Genomic DNA, 16,877 nt, shown 5'->3' with positions numbered 1-16,877 from the left:
GGGCTTTAATTCAGAATATTTCATTCTCCATCATAATACTCTGGTCTCCAATCGACAAATGATATACTGCTAATTTTCTCCAAAACAAGTAGGTTTAGAAGAAAATATCACAAAATGCTTTCTGTAAAATACTGAAAGGGAAATGACTATTTCTATTTTTCGGAAATGAATTCGGCAAATTATGAAAAACTTTATTGACATTACATACTATTTTCATTAAACGCAACTCAATACCAGTAAACCGAACGATTTCAATGACAAAAGATCAAAACACGACATAACTATTTAACAAAAACCCCAGGATGTCTATTTACAATCATATTACGTTGAATTCGAATACGGAAATTTTGAAAATTCATTTTACTTTATCAAGGTTTGTCGTCATTATTCACTCTTACTATTAATTAATGTTAACTTCTTTCCTCCCAATTGAATCAATGAGCACGAGAAATTTCCACTTGTGATGTGCGTTGAAAAAGGTTCTCACTTGCTTCAAATAGCATTAGTTGAATAATATTTCATACCGGACATAATACTCAGTTTTGATGAGCAATAGATTGCACAAAAATTCATATAAAATATACGGTAAAAAAAGTGGTAAAATTATGGAAATTGATTAGCTAAAATTTCACTTGTCTGCACGGTTTTTTTCTGCTTTGAATACTTTGAAAGTTTACAAGAGACTGCGAAAAGCTGGATTGTAACGACAGATACCAGGCCCGTACTCTTGATAATCCTTTTTCGTATGGCACACCTGATAGAATTCAGGCTCATTGGCTAACAGAGCACCACCGAACCAAACAGCACAGCGCTGCTTAGGATGAGAAATTACACGCACATCGATCGCAGTTGGCTGGAAATAAATGGATAGAAAAAATTAATATCGTGCTAATTATCTAGATGTAATGGAAATGAGTAGGGCAGAGAATCAAATAAAATGAAATTGATGAGCATAATAAGCAGTGGGTGTCAGTGGAAAATTTCAAGAAATTTTTACGGTAGATGAAAACGTATCCTGTTCTCTTCATAAAAAGTAGATTTTTTCACTTAGTTATGAAAATTAACTGGAAATGTCTTTCGATATTTTCTCCTAAAATCGATGATGCCGGTAATCATCAACGAAAGAGATATTTTATCCATTAAGGGAAGACTACTATGAGTTTTAAAAGTCGTGGGATATTGGAGTGAGTTTTCTCATGTCAATTGATTGTTTATTGTTCGTTTGCTCCGCAGACGCTTAAAATGTTTAAAAAAAAGTCCAGGGCCTCCAATTTTTGAGCTACAGAGGTTTTTTTGCAAAATTTTTGAAATAATATGTGCAGTAACAATTACGAATCGGTTTTTTGAAATTCGACTCCTACACAGCTAATTTCATTTTGTTTAATATAAAAATTTGCACCATTCATGTAAAATGGGCAGAAAAATTATCCTTAAAATATTAAAAATATATATTTTCGATTCTTTCAGAAATATTTTTCGAAAAAATAATTCGTAATTGTTATTGCACATATTTTTTCAAAAATTTTGAAAAACAAAATTCGAAGCCATGGACTATTTTTAATATTTTAAGCGTCTGCGGGGAAAACGAACAATAAATAATTATTTTTTTGCACTAATTATTCGTTTTTAAACATACATAATCGATCTTCAATCTATGAGAAATCTCATACCAACAGCCCGTGACTTTTAAAACACATAATAGTCTCCTCTTAAATCATTAGGTATTGGTTTGAAAAATCATTGCCTTAAATTTTTGAACAAATCTCCTACCGCAAGTTATTGACATTTTTCATAATCGAAGCACATTAATTTCCACATTGTGTTAAAGATCAATGTGTTTTGGTTTCGAAAAATATTAATAATTTTGAACAAAAAAGTTAAGGTTGACTCAACATTTTAAAGAACGCTGCTAAATATGTTTTTTGTTACGACGTATGAAAAAAATTGTTCGATTCAATCTCACGTAAATGGGTGAAAATTAAATGATTTAATTACCGTAATACGACCACCACTCAATTTTTCGCTCAATTTCAACCGTGTATCAACCATTTTTTTCATATCCCTCTGCAATCTCCTCCCAAAGTCTTTGAACATTGTTGATCCACCGGAGAGCACAATATTCTTGTATAATGGTCTCCTCACGTCGATGGGACAACTTTGAATGACATCGTCTACAATTTCTCCCAAGGGAGTCGTAAAATCGGGGTTCGCAAACTGAAAATATCATCAAATATTTCACAATAAAGCCAAATAAATCTGGTTGTTGATCATGCATTTATCTCGCAAGCGAGAGACGTTGGAGGAATGTCAGCAAATTTTTCTTGAACATAATCTCTCGAAAAGGGTTTCATGATTGCTAAATAATTCTGAAATCGTACAAATATGGTATCTTAAGGATATTCATCCAAACCGGCATGCACTAAGAAATGGTGATTTTTTTAACTGGTGGACAGAGGTATATGCTTCATGTTGATAAAAATTTCCAGAGATGATATAGACTGAATATATAGGGTTGACAGGTTTAAATATCTGCATTATTTTTCTAGATACCCCTGATTTTTCCATGGCCATCAAATCCAGTATATCTTTTTCCATTGCCCCCTATTTTTATTTTTATTTTTGAAGTTTCCAATAGATGAATCATTAATTTGGAAAAAGATGCTATTAGGGCCCGCGAATAAAAAAATTGTCCATTTTAATTCATCAATGCTACGACGCCAATTTTTTTGTAATCATCAGAAATGTTGGTTTTATAAATTTCCTCTTTAGATTTTCAAAAAATGGATAAAATCTTAGTAGTAAACGATTTAATTCCTCTTTTATAAGAACAATAGTAATCAGAAATTACCTCAGGATGAAAGAAAATTTCAGGACCTAAAAAGCGCTCATAACCCACATCAACATTGAACGATTGTTGTGTAATGTTATTGATTCCAGTGTACTGTTTTATCTTGGTTGGATCAGTATCGTACTTAGAAAACTCTTTGGCAATGTCAGGACATATGTAGCAATGCTTCTCCTTAATTGCTTTGGCAGTCTCGAGTGATTGTTCTGGAGGGATACCGACTTCTCGTTCCCTCAAGAGACTCTGTATGAAGTAAGTTATATCCCTTCCGGCAATTGGAATGTGCTTTATGCAGCTCCCTATAACGAAACCCTCGGCCACTGGAATAACGTGAGTAACACCATCCCCACTGTCCACTACCACACCAGTCAACACTCTGTTCTCCACGGTTTTAGCTGTCCACGAGGCAGCCAATGCCAAGACAGCTTGGACAGCGATATATAGTCCGGGAACATTGAAAGATTCAAACATTATTTCAGCAAGATATTCTCGATTCTCTGGTGTGTTCAGAGGAGGTTCTGTGAGGAGAAAGTGATGGTCTTCAGGCTCTGCCTTTAGATACTTGAAAATGCATTGTTGAAGAAATCTCTCCATCAAGTCCCAGTCTTCAACGAGTCCATGTCTAACAGGATACTGGAAAAGTAATTAAATTAGTGATGATAAATTCATCAAGAGAACTTTTTTATAAAAAAAAAATTAGAGTAAGGCTAGGATGGATTATCTTTCGAACGTTGTCTCGATTGTTTTTCTTCATAATCTAAAATAGGTCACAATTTCCACAGGATTTTACATCACATGGGTATCCCTAAAAATTATGATTGCACAATCAAAAAAAAGTAGAAGAAAAACTGAACATTTTTAACGAGTATTTTTAATAAAGATTAGGAAGTAATAAAGAGCAAGTCCGATAGAGAGCAAATTGTAAATGGATAATTTATCATGGTAACTAACAATCTGACAGGCATTGACTACTGAGACAAATGACGACTGAACAGCTATTAGATACTGTAAATTATTCATTTGCAATTTCCTCCCTATTGGGTTTGTCAATTTTTCCCAATATTAAACAAAAACGCTCTTTGAAAATGTTCATTTTATTTCAAAGGTTTTTTGACTGAACAATAATTTTTTTTTGAAGACTCCAGGGCTATGTAAAACTGAATGGCAATTGAAGAACATTTCAGATTATCAAAATAAAAAAAACAGCCCAGATCACGTTTGAAAAATAATACACGCGGAATTCAATTAAAAAAAAAAGGTTTCTAATATTTTCGTTTGAACCTATAAATTTCATCGCGATATTTTCCAGAGCAATTGACATGGAATATCCATTTATTAGTCATTTCAGTGTTATATGATACTAGTGATATATAAAATTGAAAAACAATTTTGTAGAATTCTTTTAGTTACTGAATCTATCTATCAGATCCCCAGTTCAGAGTTATCGCTGCCAATCACTTGGCTATATAAAGCTTTATCGATTACGGCATTATCTACAAAATGAGTTGCTCCAAAATTATGTCTCATAACGTTATTTCTTGGACGAAAGCTTCTTGACTGCAAGAAAAATTCCTACTTATGACTATCTATGGCCTCTTTCATTAACGGTATAAACTCACAATTAAACGATAATGACGAGCTGTACGAACTGAAATTAAGTGTCTGATAATTATTAGACTTTTATTTAAGTTTATTCCCTGGTGGAAAAAACTCCTTAAATCCTATTGGAAGAAAAAAGGGTAATTGGAAATAATGACGTTATTGCCGTTAACCCATTATTTCCGATTCAGGTTAGTAGCGCAATGCTGACACGTATGGAAAAATCCAATAGTAAAAGCTAGCGAATTAGTTAGAAAATTCTATTGGGATTCTGGAGAAAGAAATTCAAAATCTATTGACTTTTCCGTATGAAATATGCAATAGAATCAGCGCAAAAAACTAATAGAATTTTCCAATAGAATTCCAATAGAAATCCCATAGAAATCCGATAGATTTTCTCCAGAGTCCCAATAGAATTTTCTAGAGAATTCGCTAGGTTTTCCTTTTGGACTTTTCCATACGTGTCAGCATTGCGCTACTAACCTGAATCGGAAATAATGGGTCAACGGCAATAACGTCATTATTTCCAATTACCCTTTTTTCTTCCAATAGGATTTAAGGAGTTTTTTTCCACCAGGGTTGTTATTGCTTCATTTGGTGAAGTAAATAGCACAGGCCGATGAACCTTTCTAGCATTTAATTCCGTGAGATTAAGTAATGCAAATTGGGAAATGTTTATAATAACAAAAATATGAATAAATACGTATTTTCACTTGCTTTGATAGAATAACCAGGTGAATTAAATGCTTCATAGCCGATATAAAAGTCGAGATCCTCCACGCCCTTGGTCACACGCCTGGCTGAATTATCACCGACTTTCGCAGTTTCCTTGATGGCTATCGCCGATGGAATGGTCAACTGTGGATCACGATTTCCAGCGAATCCTAATTTTGTATACCTGAAAGATTTTCCATCATTCTCTCATACCATCGGGGAATGTATAATTTTATATAGAATTATTTGTAATAACTGAATAGTGACGAATCGGCATTTACTTATCGCGGCAGGGGTGTTAGTCACTTCCTAGCCTCACTTTTCAGGCCCACAACCGCATTCTCACGGGATTGATCAATTCAACGTAATAAAAATCAACTTACCCTGTTCCTACATCAATAACACACGCGGGAGGGTGTCCTAACATTTTGTTTAACGTTTGATTATCTCTATAAACTAAATTTTTTATCAGACCTTTTGACAACCACGATGACGAAACTCACACAAATAACGCACCTTTTTACACTGATATGGATGTATTACATACATACATATGTAGCGTATCTCGAATGTGGACATTCGATAGATCGAATCAGTGCAGCCGTTTTTCTTTTTCATCACGAATGTCGACCATATGAATTCTAGATTCGTTATTTGATCTTTGTGCAGATCAAAATCTCGTTTCATTTTCTCTTTTCTTCAATGAAAATATATCTCATATAAGTTTATATCCAATTATCCAGAAATTTTTTTCAATTTTTTTCTGTCCATTGTTTTATCCATTTTTTTCCACTTTCTTTTTCTTAATTTTTTTTCCATTTCATTTAATTGTTTTTTTTTTCTTAATTTCAGGAGATATGGGAAGGGAGAGTAAATAAAAGAAAAATATTTTTTTTTATAAAAAAAAAATAAAATAACGAGTTTATTTTCATCTATCACAGGGGGTAAATCACCAGGTAATTCATATTTTTACAATAATTTTGATCAGTCAGATAAAAGGTTCACACATCGCGTCACAAAAATTGTACCCTATACTCAATAAAATGCAATTTATAATGCCTCGACGAATGAATATTTTTTTCATAACTAAAAAAAATGTCACAAAAAAATGAATCACCTGACTCGTTTGGGGATGAAAATCTACCAGTTAATACACAGCAATGGAATAGAATAAATAAATGTATGAGGTATTGCTCAGTCTCGAAAAGTTGCATTCAGTTAATTTACGAAGTCCACAGAAAGTCCAGTTGTTTAATCCACTTCTTCAACAGTAGGTCCGGAGTAGTTGTTGCCGCCGCCCTGGCGGAACTGGCCTCCACAATCCTGAGGCATTTGTTGACCACCCACACCACCTTGATGAATCTTGGTCATGATGGGTGAGCACTGCTTCTGGATCTCATCCAGCTTGTGACTGTACTCCTCCTTCTCAGCTAGGGTGTTGTTATCCAACCACTGGATGGTGTCGTCACAGAGTCGCTTGGCCCTGTCTTTATCGTCCTGAGTCAGACGTGATCCGCTGTCCTCGACGGCCTGCTTCACAGAGAACACGTAGGACTCGAGTTGATTACGAGCCGCTACCTTATCCCGCTGTTGCTGATCTTGATCACGGTATCTCTCAGCCTCAGCCAGCATGCGATCGATCTCGTCTCGGGAAAGTCTGCCCTTGTCGTTGGTAATACGAACATCATTGCTGCGACCGCTGGCGGTGTCTTTGGCCGTGACGTGAAGGATACCGTTGGCGTCGAGATCGAAGGTGACATCGATCTTGGGTACACCTCTAGGCGCAGGGGCAATGCCACTGAGTTCGAATCGACCAAGCAAGTTGTTGTCCTTGGTCATAGCACGTTCACCCTCATAGACTTGTATGGTAACGCCAGGCTGATTATCAGCATAAGTGGTGAAGGTCTGAGATTGTTTGCAGGGAATACGAGCATTGCGCTCGATAATGTTGGTCATCATACCCCCTGCTGTCTCGATACCCAGTGACAAGGGAGCGACGTCCACCAGAAGTACATCCTGGAGGGTCGAGCTCTTATTTCCCTCGCCGGTTAGAATAGCTGCCTGCACTGCTGCACCATACGCCACTGCCTCGTCAGGGTTGATAGAAAGATTCAGCTGTTTACCACAGAAAAAGTTCTGCAGCATTGACTGGATCTTGGGGATCCTGGTGGAGCCTCCAACGAGGACGACGTCGTGGATCGATGACTTATCCATTTTTGCATCACCAAGTGCCTTCTCCACTGGTTGAAGTGTAGACCTGAAGAGATCCGCGCACAACTCCTCGAACCTGGCCCTCGAGATTTTGGTGTAAAAGTCGATGCCCTCGAAGAGTGCATCAATCTCAATGGTAGCCTCTGTACTGGATGACAATGTACGCTTGGCTCGTTCAGCTGCTGTTCGTAGTCTCCTCAGTGCTCTCGAGTTGATCTTGAGATTCTTCCTGTATTTTCTCTCGAACTCCTTGGAAAGATGGTCCACAAGCCGTGAATCGAAATCTTCGCCACCCAGGTGTGTATCACCGGCCGTTGATTTAACCTCGAAGAGTGAACCCTCGTCGATGGTTAGGATGGAGACATCGAAGGTACCACCACCGAGGTCAAATATGAGGACATTCTTCTCACCTTTCAAGTTCTTATCCAAACCGTAGGCAAGTGCCGCTGCTGTGGGTTCATTGATGATCCTGAGTACGTTGAGTCCGGCAATAGCACCAGCGTCCTTAGTGGCCTGGCGCTGTGAATCGTTGAAGTATGCCGGGACTGTGATGACAGCTTCACGTACCTTTTCCCCGAGAAATGCCTCAGCTGTCTCCTTCATCTTCGTCAAGACCATGGAACTGATCTCCTCGGGGTTGAACCTCTTCCTCTCGCCGCGGAACTCCACCTCAATCTTTGGCTTTCCTCCCTCGCTGACCACTTTGAACGGCCAGTGTTTGATGTCCGCCTGGATTTTGGGGTCGTCGAATTTGCGGCCAATTAACCTTTTGGCGTCGAAAACAGTGTTAGCTGGATTCATCGCCACTTGATTCTTGGCTGCATCGCCGATTAACCTCTCGGTGTCGGTGAAGGCAACGTATGATGGTGTTGTTCTGTTGCCCTGGTCGTTGGCGATGATTTCCACTTTTCCTTGTTGCCACACACCCACACAGGAGTATGTGGTTCCCAAATCAATACCGATTGCTGGCATTGTGTTGTTTGTTTTATAACTCCTCTCACTCGTATAACTCGTTTGACTTTTGTTCATGTACTGGTGCCGAACTGTTGAGAGCGGCCTCCTTATATACCCCCCACTCGGCTATCCCGACTGCGCACAGCCGGTCCGTACACTTCCATGCGATTCGAGAATATTCTAGGCGGCGTCAATGTTTTTCCATTTTATTTTTTTATTTATCTTTAAGAGAAAAGGCCAATTATCCTGAGGAGAGTAATGAGGAGGTCTTCCAAATTTTCTATTGAGGTTCCTGTGGAAAATCGCAACGTTTTGGGATATTTTCATTCAAGCTGTGGCTGAGTTCCAAGTACATTCTAGAACGAGGCAAGCGTTATATGTAGGTAGTACGACGGATCGATGAAATTTTGGGGACACAGATAACAATATACCTACGTCCAGAACGTTCTAGAAAAAAATTAATATACTAGAAAAATACTATGTTTCGGAATATTTTTGTGGAAATTTTTAAAGAGGTAATCGCTATAAAAATTCAGTATCTCCTCTTAATATTATATTTCGCTAAAATATTCTAGATGATTATTTGATGAGCGTTTGCGCGTACCATTAAGTGAGCTCATTTGTAATACAAGTTTGCCAGAACATTCTCCGGGCTATATATTTTTGGAAGGTGCGATGCTGCTATTTTTAACTGTTTATTTATTTACATTTGGGATTCAGCATTTCAATGGAAGATTCATTGAGCATTAGCTAATTAATAGACCTTGGAGAGAATCTCTGTGTTATATTCTGAAAATTCATTTAGAAAAAATTTTTTTTTTGTTCAAACTACACGCCAAATGACTATGCAAAATCTTCATTTAAAAATTACTACACTGAAATTATGGGAAATTCATTTTGTCGTATTTCACAGAACGGTCTAGGAAAATTTTAGCTTTCTTGATTGTTCGGAATGTTTCCGAAACATTCTTCAAATACCTGTACGAAATGTTCTAGAATCAGGGTTTCGTATTTGGGGGAGTACGAGAAAATTTTCAACTCAATCGTGAAATTTTTTCCGATTAGAATATAAAAATGACATAATTTATCAATTTTTTTTAATATATAAATTATATAAAAATTGTATGATTTTTATATTATTATATTCCGAAAAATCATCATATAGAATGTTCCAGAAAGTCGTCGAACGGTATACGCCAGTAAAATTCTGCTGGTTATTCGTTTTTCATTAAATTTATAAAACGTTCTAGAAAAGGATAGAACGATGTAGATACTTGTACCGAAACTTCTAGAAAATTCGACAATCATCTGCAAAGTTTGGCCAAGCCTTGATAATTCTTTTTAGAATACACCAAAAGATTCTGGAACTCTCTAGAAATTTTCAAAACCTTTTAAATGAGAATGTTCCGAGCATGTATCGTTTGAAAAGTGGATTTTAATATGAAAAAAAATTAATGCAGGCCACAATGCATACTATTTTTGACAATGAAAAGACTAGAAATGGATTCTAGAATTTTCGCAAATTTTTGCACATTTATCTTACTGTTTAGATTTAGAAGGGAGTTGAGAAGGGAGTTAGTTGGCCACTGAGAGATCAATGGAGGGTATAATAAGAATGAATCAATTTCATTTTAATAGTTATTCATTGGATAGCTACTAAATTCCTTATTACTGAAAAAATACCATAAATACGGAAAAATATCATAAACTTCCCACCCATCCAATAGTAACGACATTTCCAGAATAATCTCATGATTACTCTACATGATTTGAGAGGTACGTTTCTCCGGAAATTCATGGGAGGTTTTAGGAAGTTCAAGAAAGGTCCAGAACGGAATCCTCTGGAAAATTCGTGTATCATCTTGAAAACTCTTTAATTTTCCAATGCAGAATGTTCTAGAAGACTCTGGAATGTTGTGGAAATTTTGAGGAATTTATCGATTATTCCAGAAACTAACGCTTCGGAAAATAATGGAAGGCCCTAGAAAGTTGTAAAAGACCGACACAGCAGTTTTCTGTGAGGGAATTTTTACATTAATTTTCCATAATTTTTCGGTAAAATTAGGTTAAAATTACCTTACGAATCGAAATTTTTACGCATGGTCTAATTTTTTTCATTGAAGTTGACATTTAGACGATATAAATGACAGAAAATTCGAGAATATTCTGGAATAGTGTCAAAGCACCTAGAGAATACCATTAATTCTGAAACTATCTCTGCACGACTGATGAAAGGGTCTCGCAGGTATAGATTCTCAAATCAATGGAGAAATTTTTATAAATTGTTATAAATTTTTAGGGGGTTTCAGAATGGTTTGGGATATGCTAGAAAGAATGGTAAAAGATTAGAAAAATGGAGAACTTTCTAGACGATTGCCAAATTCACCAGAAATTCAAATTGTGTACAGCTCTGGGATCTCTACAATTTTCTAGAAAATTGTAGAAAGATTGTAGACGAGTCATTAAACACAATAGTATGATAAATATTTTGCTCAGTTATCGATCGGTGTTGTCCGGGGAATTTTTTTCCCCTACACCTCATTTTTTTTTCTAAAATTTTTCTGGAAAAACTTGTCAACTTCCTCTAGAATCCGAAATTGTTCGTAACATTTCTCCAAAACCCGAGCATTTTGTCAATTTTTTTTTTAGAAAACCGACGAATACTGAAATTAATATTAATCGGAGAATTTTCGAGATTTATCCCGAAGGTTGTGGAATTTTCCAGCTTTCTATGCTGCATTGTTTCACCTTTTTATTATTATTCTCAAGGAAATCCTGAAAATTTCCAGAAACTTCTGGAACTTTGGTGCATCATGTCTGTGAGTGCATTCCTGAGTATGCAACTTAGTGCAATAATGTACAACGGCTGATCCTAAACTACGTAATTAGCAATGAAAAGCCTATATTGAAATTCATATTCAACCGTTTTTGTGTAAATAACAAATAACAAATAGAGGGCAAATAAGCGTGTCGTTTAGAAAAATTGAGTGAGCAGGAAAAATGGAAAAAACACATTTTATTCGCCTTGACAAGGTGAACAGCTTTTGCAGGAAGGACTTTTTTGTTACCCTTGTGAATTATTCATGAGAACGATTCAAGTGAACAATTGAATTGTTTATAGCAATATCTAGGCCAATTGGCAGGGAAAATAACCAATACTATATTCGTATTCCTCGCCCCCAAATTGGTCTAAGCCAGCGTAGGGGAGGGTGGGGCAATATGGACATCTACGGTAAAATGGACACTCAAAAAATTTGCAAAAAAAAATCCTTTTTTCAAAATTCAATTTTTGAAAATTGTTTCATTGGGCAATATGGCCATCTCATGCATCCGTATAGGACGGACTAAAATGGATGTTTAAAAAATGTTCAATAATCGAATTTTTAAAAATTAATTCTAGGCAAAGTCCACAACCGAAAAATTATTCAAGAGTGGGGTAAAATGGACACTCGAAAAAGTTGGTCCTATTCAACTTTTAACTACCCAAAACTTTTCAATTACTAAGTTAATCATTAATCAAATATGCAAATACCGAAATGTCTAATCAAATAATTCTTTTATGAAATTTAGAATTATAGACTCAATAGTTAATAGAAAATTTAAGTTATGAATTATTTAATTATTTTCAAATTTCAATTAAGATAAAAAACCATAGTAATAGAAATGTGCAAATTCTTATAATGTTACAAAATTTTACAAATGTAATGATTGTCGCCCGATCGCTGATTGGCCCATGCTCGCCTACATACGTAATTTTTTTATGAACCCCATCTTCGGGATAAAATGCTCTCTATTGTTCATGATAGAACCGTATCTGGCCCATAAAGAATAGAGACGTCTTTATTCTTCATGATCTAGCCTATGGAGCATTGTCCGTTGGAGAGTTCGAGAATCTTCCGAATCCATCCAATGCAGCTGCCCAGAAAGTTCTCGGTTCGGTCTTTTCTGATGTGTTTTATCGATGGAGTGGCAGCGGTAACGCTATCCGCCATCGACTGCGACTCTCCGATCAGCTGTTTGTAACCCATGAAAGCATTGGCGACGTGGAAGGGAAGGTAGGAATTTTTTCGAAACCGTAAGCTATTATGATATGCAGTTAGAGACGATCGAACACTAGTTGCTATCCGGTAGTGTTCCGTGTTACATTTTCATGTGCTCAATTAAAGATTTTGATAATGAGTATTGTTACGTGCATTGCGCCTGTTAATATCGCTGTCATCAAATACTGTATGTACACTTTTGTTAATTTTTATTGTATATCCATTGCCTAAATTTTGTGTATGAGGATTCGAGAGACTCATTTGGGGTCTCGATTTTGTTTTATTAATAATCCTTCATTATTCTTTTTGCTTTTGTGACTCAATTGTCCTGGAATTTGATGAATTCTAAAACGAGATGCGCGCGCACGTCGCAATTGCTATGAGAGTGATGAGATCTGTTACAATATTATGCCAAGGTCATGTTGCAAATATTTTTGGAGCACAGAGATTTTCATAAATTCATAATGGAACCAATTTTATAGGAAATTTCGGTCAACAAATTCCCTGAATCCTTTCACAGTGAGGTATTTTCAAAATAAAAAATTTATTCATAAAGAGAGAGCATTGTTAGAAATTTTTTGAAATTTCATGGAAGATATTATAGTAAATCTCATGTGAGTGACATTGAATCAAATTTAGGGGAAAAATGGTTATGAAATTTCGAGTTTTAAGTAGAATCCACAGAAATTCATGTGTTTTCAGTGGGAGTGAGATGGAAATTTCACAACTTGATTAAATTTTCAGTGGAACATGAAAATTCTGAAACCAATTACATGAATTTTCAATTTTTCTCTCAATTTCCCTGATTTTTCTGAATTTTCACAGAATAATTGAACTGAAAAATCAAGTATTTTACTGATATCCAGATGATTTGAACGGAAAATAATTTTCGGACATTTCAGTGGAACTTGAACACAATAAAAATTTCCAGAATTTGGCACAGAAAATTCAGATGAACATTTTTAACAGTGAGGAGGAATGAATTCACGTGTAGATTATTTTGTAATTATGTTTGGAGTGAAGGAGTTTACTAGAATTCATTGGGAGACGTTTTTGTAGTCAACATTTTCTGTAAAATAAGTTTTGGTAAATGTCTTCGCTCCGGAGATATTCGTGAAAGAGTAGCCGCGGGAATTAAAAAGTTATCTTGTTTCACCATCCTCCGACTAATTTACATTGGTACAAAGGCTGTAGGATATTCTGGAGTCTGTGCACTTTTTACTTTTAAAATTTTTTTCCTCATCCATATTTTATTTAGAAAAATTTGATTTAATTTGCAGGGGGAAAACGAGATGAGCAACTTATTCTTCCTGTCAATGATTCCATTAGTGCGTCATTGGATACTAATCAGGTCAGGATGAATTGATTTTACAAACAATACTTTCGGACTGGAGACGTTTAAAAGAATTTATCATGAAACCTCTCTTAGGCTGACTTTCATTTTTTTAAATGGAATGTCAACTGGACTTGGCCTATCTTATTTTAGACTTGACCTCACTTATCTTGTTCACATGGCTCTATGACATAGATTTACAGCCGTTGTGTTATCTATCAAATTTATCGCATCGAGTATCGCCCCAATTTTTGCTGAATTACATCACTATAAAGACATCTTTGTTTTTTTCCTCTCTCCACTACGCTTAGAACAATGAAAATATGTTCTCAAATAAGTCTTGTTTAAATTTAAAAAATTGCGAGTTGAATTTATCAAGAATTAAAAATCTCATGTTAAAAATTCAAAGTGTCCAAGATGAAAAATTTTGTCGCAAAAATCGATTTAGTTGTTTAAAAAAAATATTATTTTCTGTGCAGACAAGAAATCTCATTCTTAGCACGTCCTGTTTGTTATTCTATACATACTGCCATACACAGAGAAAAATACATGACAGTTCCATGTGAGTCCCTCCAAAATTCAGTGCTACTAGTTTTGGGACCAAACAGGGGTCACCAAAAAAATCGAATGGTCCACCCAAAAATTCTGATGTGGCATCCTAATTTTTAAAGTGCTCCTACGGAAACGATGTACTTTGTGACCACGGTCTCATGGGTTGGAGAATAGCATACTAATTATTCCGAGATTTTTTTAGATTTGTTTACGAAATTATATGAGCTATTTCGCCAAATTTCGTAGGAAATCTGGCCTCAAAATGTTCGAGAATTTTGTTTTTTTTTTATTCTTTTCAATATTTATGTATAGAAAAGAGGATTTCTCGCTTCGCAGAGATCGCGCGGCTTAATTAAAGGCATTCCGCGTGATTAAGCGTTTTTTGGACTCGAAATTCTGCGCTCCTATTTAACGTGTTAAAAAGTACTGAAAAAAATTCAAAACATTGGTTTTGATCGAAACTTTTCTGAATTAAAAAAAAATGGCGATCATTTTGTTTCCTCACTTCAATTTCATGGTGAAAATCGAAAAATAAACCTTGAAACGTTGATTTGAGCCGGTTCTAGACTTCTAAATCTGATATTTTTTCGAAAAATTCCGAAATCTGATCGAAATGATCTTTGAAAAATGTGCGCTCGTGTGCTGTACAGTCGGAAAGAAAATGAAAAACAAGAAGTTAATACTACAAAAATCGATTTTACATGATTTGATCTTGTCATTATATTTTTCATTCATTACATAGTCATTTTTATTGATGAAATGTACTTCCTTACTTCTTATTAACATCATTATATGCGAAAACCGTGAGAAATCCATTTTCGAAAGATTCATTTTTTGTTTTTAATTTCTCTTTCGGTTCTACGGCTTATGAGCGCACATTTTTTAAAAATAATTTCGCTCGGAAATTTTCTGAATTTTCCGAAAAAAATATCTGATATAGGGAAGAAAGAGGGGAACAGACTGAAATCAACGTTTGAAGTTTTATTTTTCGATTTTCAGCATAAAGTTGAAGCGGGGGAATAAAATAATCAGCATTTTTGAGAAATTCAGAAAATTTCCCATCAAAAATCATGTTTTTGATTTTTGTTTTCAAACTTTTTTCAACATGTTAAATAAAAGCGCAGAATTTCGAGTCTAAAACGCTTAATCACGCGGAGCGCTTCTGAGTCGTGGGATTTCTGCTAGCCGATAAATCTACTTTTCTATACATATGTATCAAGAACAACCCAAAAAAATTGTCGAAAATTTTGAGGCCCGATCTCGTACGGTATTTGGCAGAACGGGCCATATAGAAATTTGTAAAATATTGTTTTACTCATCTACCCTCATCACTCAATTGTTGTAATATATTTCAGTTATGTGCAAAGACCACCATAATGGCAAGTCCGGACTTCGATGTAGATCGAATTTGGCTGAATGGAAGGGAAGAATCGATCAATAATCCCCGACTGCAGAATTGTTTACGAGAAGGTATGACTAATATAAAAACGTTGAAATGAAATAATTTGTTTTTTAATTCCGGCTCTAAATGGAATATATCATTTTTCTAGTTAGAAAACGTGCTCAACTATCGCCTGAAATGGAGAGCTGGAAGCTCCACATATGTTCCAAGAATAATTTTCCAACAGCAGCAGGTCTGGCATCGAGTGCAGCTGGTTATGCATGCCTGAGTGCTACACTCGCAAAATTGTACAAAGTAGAAGGAGACATAAGTACAATTGCTCGTTCTGGATCTGGTTCGGCATGCAGAAGTGTGTACGGTGGATTTGTACGTTGGTATGCAGGCACTGACCCCAACGGAAGTGATAGTATCGCTAAGCAAATTGCCCCTCCGTCTCATTGGCCGGAAATGAGGATTTTGATTTTAGTCGTACGTAAAAATTCAATATTTTCCTGTCTCTGAAGGTAAAATATACCATCTAACAATTTACATAAAAAACTTGTGTAAGAGTGAATTCACAAGTAGAATCAAGCCGAGGACCGAGGCGACGACAAAATACCTGTGACCATCACTTTATGCGTTAAGGGGAGACTACTATGAGTTTTAAAAGGTGCAGGCGCTTGGAGTGAAATTTCTCATGCATTGAAGATCGATTATATGTATCGAAAAAACAAATAATTAGTGCAAAAAAATTAACTATTGATTGAACGTTTGCCCCGCACACGCTTAAAATGTTAAAAAGTAGTCCAGGGGGGCTATTCTCAAGAAAAAGCCGCTTTTTCCACCGCTTTTTCGAAGCTGCGATTTTCTGCAGTGAGGGGGCGACACGATAGTAAGTGACACAAAGTAATGACTTTGCGAACGCATTATGCGCATTTGCGCCTAAATGCCCCTCCATCTGCAATTTTTCATTTTGGAGCAGCTATAATTTTTATTGGAGTAAAGTGTTAATAATTCACTTCAATACGTGTTACAAATGAGATAAATACTTGACCGATCAATTAGTGAATAGAATTGACTACCTATCGACCACTGAGAGTAGATATTGATGCTGGTAAATATCTCAGCTCCGATTTTTGATGTCTGAGCGAAAGTGGAATTTCACACAGCCATTGTATAAAATCCTTGCTAACCCTGTTATTATTTTCATTAATAAAAGCCAACAAATAAATCCTATGAACCAATTGA

At 35.8% G+C, this 16,877-nt stretch overlaps 3 protein-coding genes across 5 annotated transcripts in view; 1 reads left to right on the top strand and 2 right to left on the bottom strand.

The window, feature by feature from the left end:
* Positions 1 to 166: 166 nt before the first annotated feature.
* LOC107048502 (actin-related protein 3) lies at positions 167 to 5,734 on the bottom strand. Its single transcript, XM_015271681.1, has 5 exons — positions 5,542 to 5,734; positions 5,162 to 5,342; positions 2,849 to 3,478; positions 1,996 to 2,214; positions 167 to 853 (listed from the first exon to the last, which is right to left on the bottom strand). The coding sequence occupies exons 1-5, from the start codon at positions 5,583 to 5,585 to the stop codon at positions 674 to 676; spliced, it is 1,254 nt and encodes a 417-aa protein (XP_015127167.1). The 5' UTR covers positions 5,586 to 5,734; the 3' UTR covers positions 167 to 673.
* Positions 5,735 to 6,041: 307 nt separating this feature from the next.
* LOC107048501 (heat shock protein 70 A1) lies at positions 6,042 to 8,416 on the bottom strand. Its single transcript, XM_015271680.1, has one exon. It carries the CDS (start codon positions 8,396 to 8,398, stop codon positions 6,410 to 6,412), a length of 1,989 nt encoding a protein of 662 aa, XP_015127166.1. The 5' UTR covers positions 8,399 to 8,416; the 3' UTR covers positions 6,042 to 6,409.
* A 3,714-nt stretch (positions 8,417 to 12,130) lies between these two features.
* Positions 12,131 to 16,877, top strand: part of LOC107048479 (diphosphomevalonate decarboxylase) — a 17,590-nt gene continuing 12,843 nt past the window's right edge. Inside the window, exons 1-4 of one of the 3 annotated variants that reach the window (XM_015271650.1) lie at positions 12,131 to 12,378; positions 13,644 to 13,714; positions 15,604 to 15,718; positions 15,799 to 16,118. In XM_015271650.1, coding sequence (XP_015127136.1) covers positions 15,625 to 15,718; positions 15,799 to 16,118 — 414 coding nt within the window. In that variant the 5' untranslated portion in view covers positions 12,131 to 12,378; positions 13,644 to 13,714; positions 15,604 to 15,624. The other 2 variants (XM_015271648.1, XM_015271651.1) reach the window with 2 other exon arrangements.

The sequence above is a fragment of the Diachasma alloeum genome, unplaced genomic scaffold (assembly GCF_001412515.2).
Source record: "Diachasma alloeum isolate Michigan unplaced genomic scaffold, Dall2.0 Dall_scaffold_00194, whole genome shotgun sequence".
NCBI classification, from domain to species: domain Eukaryota; kingdom Metazoa; phylum Arthropoda; class Insecta; order Hymenoptera; family Braconidae; genus Diachasma; species Diachasma alloeum.
The sequence above is the reverse complement of the archived record's forward strand: the minus strand, read 5'-3'. Positions and strand labels throughout refer to the sequence as shown.

Coding starts and splice junctions, on each gene's coding strand:
- LOC107048502 (XM_015271681.1), bottom strand. CDS start 5,585: ATGTTAGGACACCCTCCCGCGTGTGTTATTGATGTAGGAACAGG. Junction 3,479..5,161: donor CACCTGGTTATTCTATCAAA/GCAAGTGAAAAT, acceptor TTACTTTTCCAG/TATCCTGTTAGACATGGACT. Junction 854..1,995: donor TGAGTGGTGGTCGTATTACG/GTAATTAAATCA, acceptor ATTTATTTCCAG/CCAACTGCGATCGATGTGCG.
- LOC107048501 (XM_015271680.1), bottom strand. CDS start 8,398: ATGAACAAAAGTCAAACGAGTTATACGAGTGAGAGGAGTTATAAAACA.